The sequence below is a fragment of the Otolemur garnettii genome, unplaced genomic scaffold (assembly GCF_000181295.1).
Source record: "Otolemur garnettii isolate 467f Iridium unplaced genomic scaffold, OtoGar3 scaffold00066, whole genome shotgun sequence".
In the NCBI taxonomy this organism is placed as follows: domain Eukaryota; kingdom Metazoa; phylum Chordata; class Mammalia; order Primates; family Galagidae; genus Otolemur; species Otolemur garnettii.
Window position 1 is genome coordinate 31869 of NW_003852461.1, and position 7708 is coordinate 39576.

Sequence of the window (7708 nt, forward strand, 5' to 3'; positions counted from 1 at the left end):
GTTGCTGTGAGCTGTGATGCTACGGCACTCTACCCAGGGTGACAGCTTGAGGCTCTGTCTCAAAAAAAAAAAAAAAAAAAAGTTTAATGTTGCTATGAGCTATTGACGCCATAGGCACTCTATTCATGGTGATAGAAAGAGACTCTGTGTGGAAAAAAATTAACAAACAAAAAAAAATAAAAATAGTTGAGGATCGTCAAATCTGCCATTTAAAGTATTTAGTGAATGAAGTTACTATTACTGAGATAAGTGAACTTAGCTTTTGTTTAGGCAAGGATGACTTTAAGTGTAAAGTATCAAGTGGTTTGGGAAAGAAAATTGTAGCTATTTTATTTTTCTTATATATGTGTTTATTTGAAAATTATAATTATTTTGAATTAAGTAAAACATGAAAGTGAAGGGTTTTAACAAAGTATGGCTTTATTATTTGTAATTATTGGCAGTTAATTTAAAATATGAGTATGACCGGTTGCAGTGGTTCTCACCTCTAATCCTAGTACTCTGAGAGGCCAGTGTGGGTGGGTTGCCTGAGCTCATAGGTTTGAGACCAGATTGAGCAAGAGTGAGACCTCATCTCTAAAAATAGCTGGCATTGTGTCAGTTGCCTGTAGTCCCAGCTACTTGGGAGGCTGAGGCAGGAGAATCACTTGAGCCCAAGGGTTAGAGGTTGCTGTGAGCTATATTACTTCATGGCACTCTACCAAGCGTGACAAACTGGAACTATCTCAAAAAAAAAAAAAAAAAAGGGCTGTTTCTGCAACATGGGGATTAAAATTTTTAAATTTTTTATTTTGAGACAGAGTCTCACTGTCTCCTTTGGTAGAGTTCTGTGGCGTTGCAGCTCACAGCAACCTCAAACTCTTGGGCCCAAGCAGTTCTCTTGCCTCAGCCTCTCAAGTAGCTGGAACTACAGGTGCCCACCACAACGCCCAGCTTTTTTGTTGTTGTTGTTGTCGTTGTTGTTTGGCAGGGCCAGGCCCGGCTCCAACCTGCCAGCCCCAGTGTATGTAGCTAGTACCCTAGCCTCTGAGCTACAGGCACCAAACCGTGGGGATTAAATTTATTAAAAGCATACTGTGTAAGGAAAAGAACTAGACCTTTGTTTTCCACATATAATAAGATTGAATTAGATGTTTTAAAAGTCCTTTTTGTTACTAAGATTCTGTCATTGTTGTGAAAATCCCATTTCTTTTGGTTTCTGGATTTTTAAATTGCAGATGATGGCAATCTAATGAAATCCAAAAAGCAGATTTAGCAATTTACAAAAACAATCATTTTCCATAGCAGAAGGATATCTCAGATCTGTTTCTAGGCTTCGTAAGTTCATGTAGCTGTCAAAGTTGAGGGGCTGTGGTCTCTTAAGATCACGGTTGATGGCTCGGCGCCTATAGCTCAACCGGCTAAGGCACTAGCCATGTACACCTAAGGTGGCGGGTTCAAATCCCCAGCCCGGACCGGCCAAACAACAATGACGGCTGAAACCAAAAAAAAAATAGCCGGGCGCTGTGGCGGGCGCCTGTGGTCCCAGCTACTTGGGAGGCGGAGGCAGGAGACTCGCTTGAGCCCAGGAGTTGGAGGTTGCTGTGAGCTGTAATGCCACGGCACTCTACCCAGGGGGACAGCTTGAGGCTCTGTCTCAAAAAAGAAAAAAGATCATGGTTGATGTAGTATCCGCAGATTCTCATCTCTGAGGTGATTATTTGGTGGAGGAATCATGTCACTGAATGGCAGTGAGGGTGGGTTCTAAGCTTAGAGTGATGCCTTAGCTTACATTTGTCTTCTGGGTCTCCTGCAGGTTGGCTTTAAATTAACTTGCCTACTTTTTATCACTTTTTGAACTTTTCTCCACTGTTGTGCATTCTTCCCATACTTTTTCCACTTTCTGGTTTTCCTTATCACACCTCCCTTCCCTGGAGATACCCTACCGTCTTTCCCCTGTCTTTATCTCTTTCTGTCTAATCCTATCTGAGACCCTCGCTAGGTATTTTCTCTGAATGGGGCTTTTTGATTATCTAGCAGAGGTGATTACTCCCTCAATAACTGGATCAGAATGACTTGATTTATGCCTCCTTTATGTTGCTTTTTAAAAAATTTTATGTTTTGGGAGACGCCTGTGGCTTAAAGGAGCAGGGCGCCAGCCCCATGTGTTGGAGGTGGCGGGTTCAAATCCAGCCCTGGCCAAAAACTGCAAAAAAATAAAAAAAACTTTATGTTTTAACATTCCTCACAGTTACTTTCTTACATACCCTATTTCTCTTAGAAGGTTTTGCTCTAACGAGTAAATCTGAATCATGCTTATATCCACTGCAAATGCCTATGACAATAGGTGATTATGAAATTAATTTTATAGATGAGGAAATGGAGGTCTAGAGAAGGGAAGTGACTTGCCTAGAGTCATGTAGCTAATTGGTGACTGGGTTTGGATTAGAAAGTATTATTGCAATACCTTGATGTCCTAAAGAATAAATGCTGATAATAGGCAAAGTCTGCTACTGTCCCAACAGGCAAACACTTTTGCCAGCTGAAACACACAAGACAGTATAAAGAATGCGAATGTTGTCATGTGCCGCTAAAAACAAGTTCATCTTCAGCTTGTGGCTGTAGGAATGAGGAATCACCCATTGGATTTGCCAGTGCAGTTCACAGCCAGTGCCTGTGCTCTGAACTTAACACGCCAGGGACTGGCCAGGGGGATGCCTGTTCGTCTGTTGTCAGAGGTCACCTGTCTGCTTTTCAAGGCTCTAAAAAACTTCCCTCATTACCAGCAGGTAATTTGAACTGAATATTTGTTTGTACTTTTTAACTTCAGGACAAATATATGAAAAATAGGTATTTATTTCCAGTTATCTCTCCCTAGAGAAAGAGAATAGATAAGTTTGAATTTGTTATAGAAAGAATAGAAATTATGGATAAACAGTGATGTTAACATTTTGAAAATCTCTAACAAACCGGTTATCCAGGAACAGTAATAACAGAATGAAAGCATATATCCATATTAAGAGTTATACATGAATGACATCTATTGACACTTCAATATATCCTTTTAGGCTTAAAAAAAAAATTTTTTTTTTTTTGAGACAGCGCCTCAACCTGTCCCCCTTGGGTAGAGTGCTGTGGCATCACAGCCCACAGCAACCCCAACTCCTGGGCTCAAGCGAGTCTCCTGCCTCTGCCTCCCAAGTAGCTGGGACCACAGACGCCCGCCACAACACCCGACTATTTTTTGGTTGCAGCTGTCATTGTTGTTTGGTGTGCCCGGACTGGATTCGAACCTGCCACTTTGGTTGTATGTGGCTGGCACCTTAGCCACTTGAGCCACAGGAGCTGAGCCAGGCTTAAAAATCTTGACCTTCATCTCATCTAGTACATGAAAATGAAGTTTGACTAAATCACAGATGTAAATGCTAGGCCTAGTATGGTGGCTCACACCTGTCATCCTAGGACTCTGGGAGGCTGAGGCAGGTGGATTGCTTGAACTCAAGAGTTTGAGACCAGCCTGAGCAAAAGCCAGACCCCTGTCTCTAGTAAAAATAGAAAAATTAGTGAGGTATAGTGGCATGTCTGTAGTCTCAGCTCCTTGGGAAGCTGAGGCATGAGGATCACTTGAGCCTAAGAGTTTGAGGTTGCTGTGAGCTATGATGCCATGGCAGTCTACCTAGAGTGACAGAGTAAGACTTGGAATGAAGGAATGTAAATGCTAACACAATAAAAATTGTATAGAAAATGTAGGTGTTTATGACCTCAAGGTAAGCAGAGATATCTTAGGATTAGAAAAGCATACCTCATCTTACACTTATTTTGCAGAGACGCTACCATGATCACAGAAAGGACTCAGTATAAAAGAAGGGGAAAAAAAAGGAAATTCATCTAAATGAAAAGCTTTTCTCTGACATACTTACACATTCACACACAAACATTAAGAAAATGAAAGGGTAGGCCACAGTCTGGGTAAAATATTCACTTTATGTATATGACAAAGGACTTTATTCAGAATATATGAAGAGCTTGTTAATACTGGACAAACCAATAATTAAAAAGGTCAAAAGATTTGAACAGTTTTGGTAGTTTCTTTAAAAGTTAAACACTTTGGGCTCAGCGTCTGTAGCTCAGCGGTTAGGGCATCAGCCACATACATTGGAGCTGGTGGCTTTGAACCCAGCCTGGGCCAGCTAAACAACAACTACAACAAAAAAAAAAGAAAAAGAAAAAATAGCCGTGTGTTGTGGTGGGCGCCTGTAGTCCCAGCTACTTGGGAGGCTGAGGCAAGAGAATTGCTTAAGCCCAGGAGTTGGAGGTTGCTGTGAGCTGTGACACTACGACACTGTACTGAGGACGACATAATAAGACTCTGTCTCAAAAAAAAGTTAAAGGTTTTGTATACCATGTAGTCATTCCACTCTGAGATATTTACAAAAGAGAAATGAAAGCACATATCCCTATTAAGAGTTATACACGAATGAATGTTCTTAGTACCTTTGTCAAAAACTGGCAATAATCTTAAGTAGCCAAAAATGAGTGAATTGGTTACGTTGTGATATATTCATATAAGGAAATACTATTTGGCACGAAAAGGAGTGAAGTACTGATACATGCCACCAGATAGGAATCTCAGAAACATTATATGCTGAGCAAAAAGTAAGTCAGACACAAAAGAACAGATATTGTTTGATTCTATTTATGTGAGACCTTAAAAAAAAACTAATGTATAATGACTGTAATTTCCTGGGCCTGGGGTTTGCAAGATTGGGATTCACTGGAGAGGGGGTCATAGTGGAGTTCTTTGGCATGATAGAAATGTTTTTTTCTTGATTGAGGGGGTGGTTTGCACAGGTCAGTGAATTTGTCAAGTCTTGTTCAAACCTGTACTTAAAATGGGAGTTGGTTTTTGAAAATAGTTAGGAAGGTGGTTTTCCTCATTTAAAAAATTCATATTTTTATCTTTTCTTGAAAGTTCCTGCTCAATACAATCTTCATTCCTGAATAGCAACCATTAGTTATAGTAGTGAATGAAAAACTTGGAGAGGGCCTGGTACTCGGTGAGCTCTCCATGAGGAAGGTTCACTGGGAGCATCTTCCAGATGTTTAGAGCCTTTGTTTAGAATGGAGGATGACATTTGTTCAAAACTATTTTTCTTTATCTCTAAAAGTTACAGAAGAATTGTCTTCTCTCCTTAACCAATTCCAGGATTCTTGTGGATGTTCCATTTGACAGGCAAGTATAAAATTTGATCATGTAATTGGGGTGTTGCCCAGGTTACTCTGAGCATTGTCGGCTTCTGATTATTGAGCATATGGGCCTGATTAAGGCTGGGATAAGGTGTTTGGGGAGAAGTCTATTTTTTAAAATTTATGTATGTACGTGATTTATGTGTGTACGTGATTTATGTGTGTATATATCTACCTATCTATTTATTTATTTTTTTGAGACAGAGCCTCAAGCTGTCCCCCTGGGTAGAGTGCCGTGGCATTACAGCTCACAGCAACCTCCAACTCCTGGGCTCAAGCGAGTCTCCTGCCTCCGCCTCCCAAGTAGCTGGGACCACAGGCGCCCACCACAACGCCCGGTTATTTTTTGGTGTAGCCGTCATTGTTGTTTGGCGGGTCCGGGCTGGGGATTCGAACCCACCACCTTAGGTGTACGTGGCTGGCGCCTTAGCCGGTTGAGCTATAGGCGCCGAGCCTACCTATCTATTTATTTATTGAGACAGAATCTTGCTCTGTTGACTGGGCTGTAATGCCATGGCCTCAGCCTAGCTCACAGCAATCTTGAACTCCTGGGCTCAAGCAATCTTCTTTCCTCAGCCTTCCAAGTATCTGGGACCACAGGCCATGGCGTGTGACCACACCCAGCCAACTGTTGTGTAGTATTTTCAGTAGCGACAGAGTCTCACTCTTGTACAGGCTTGTCTCAAGCAATCCTTCCACCTCAGCCTCCTTAGGATGCTAGGATTATAGGCATGAACACCACACCTGGTGCAAAGGCGCAATTGAATCTCTTCCACAAAGGGATGATTAGATAGAAGTACTTGCTTGCAGATGTTCCCAAAAGTGATTGTAATACAGGGCAGTGGGTAAGAACATGGACTCTGGACAGTTAAACACCCTTGGACTGAAGGTCTAGCCCTTCCAGTATCTTTACTTGTAAATTTCTTCATTTGTAAAATGGTGACACTTAAGAGGCTCAGATAATGGCATTGTGCCTGGTTTAAGAAATATAGGCCGTTGACTCGACCCCTGTGGTTATGGCAGCAGCCACATACCCTGGGAATGGCAGTTTCAAACTTGGCCTGGGCCAGCTAGGCAACAATGACAACTGCAACAAAAAATAGTTGGGCATTGTGGCGAGCCCCTGTTGTCCCAGCTACTTGGGAGGCTGAGGCAAGATAATTGCTTAACGCCCAAGAGTTGGAGATTGCTGTGAGCTATGAAGCCATAGCACTCTACCAAGGGCAACATAGTGACACTCTGTCTCAAAAAAATAAATAAATAAAATATATTTTTATTCAGATTAAAATGAGGTACATATGATTGAGTTACATTGCTTTTATTAGGAAAAGGCTAAGTTGTATTTGAGTCTTTTATTCAGGAGGTGTGTCAGATACCCTTCCATTATATAATAATAATAATAATTATTTTTTGAGATAGAGTCTCATTGTGTCACCCTTAGTAAAGTGCTGTGGCATCACAGCTCACAGCATCCTCAAACTATTGGGCTCAAGCGTTTCTTTTGCCTCAGCCTCCCAAGTAGCTAGGACTATAGGTGCCCACCACAGTGCTTGGCTATTTTTTGTTGCAGTTGTCATGTTGTTTAGCTGGCCCAGGTCGGGTTCGAACCTGCCTCACTCAGTGTATGTGGTTGGCGCTATAACCGTTGTACTATGGGTGCTGAGCCTATACAATAGTAATTTTTAAAAATCATCATTATAGAAATACCAGAGGTATTCCTCTTGAGGCTTTTGTGATCTTCCAGATTCGTAAGTTTACAAATATATGATAGTTGGCTGGGTGGAGAGGCTCACACCTGTAATCCTAGCACTTTTGGGAGGTTGAACGGGAAGGATTGCTTGAGGTCAGATGTTATAGACCAATCTGAGCAGGAGCAAGGCTCTGTAGCTAAAAGAAAGATAGAAAAATTAGCCAGGTATGGTGGCTCCAGCCAATTGTCCCAGCTTCTTAGAAGGGTGAGTGAGGCAGGAGCATCACTTGAGCCCTAGTGTTTGAGGCTACAGTGCATTATGATGATGGCATGGCACTATAGCCCAGGCCAGAGTGAGACCCTGTCTCAATATAAAGAAAAAGCAAAAACAAGAACATTTAGAATAGATAATGCAAAGGACAGAGAAATGAAGCAAAAGTTGATATGAACAAAGCCTCTGTTTTGTGGTTGAGTCACTTTCTAACCAAGTCATTTGTGTACTATAGCATTTTAGCACAGTCTATGATTCAGGTTACAAATTACTTCTGTGAGAACTTCCTTTCTTTTTCTGACCCATAATGATAAAAAATTTTTTTCCTTGGATTTCTTTCTTTAGATCTTATGTATTTTGCTCTTACATTCTTTTTTTGGTGACAGAGTCTCATTCTGTTGCCCTGGGTAGAGTGCTGTGGGGTCATAGCTCACAGCAACTTCAAACTCTTGGTGCTCAAGAGATCCTCTTGTGGCTCGGCGCCTATAGCTCCACAGGCTAAGGCGCCAGCCACGTACACC

General features: G+C 41.7%; 1 protein-coding gene across 1 annotated transcript in view; it reads left to right on the forward strand.

Moving 5' to 3' along the window:
* The window catches only part of ZYG11A (zyg-11 family member A, cell cycle regulator), a 60115-nt gene that overhangs the window by 30899 nt on the left and 21508 nt on the right, over positions 1-7708 (forward strand). Inside the window, exons 5-6 of the mRNA XM_003793099.1 lie at positions 2592-2768; positions 5148-5212. Of these exons, the coding sequence (XP_003793147.1) occupies positions 2592-2768; positions 5148-5212 (242 nt within the window). The remainder of the gene's footprint in view (positions 1-2591; positions 2769-5147; positions 5213-7708) is intronic.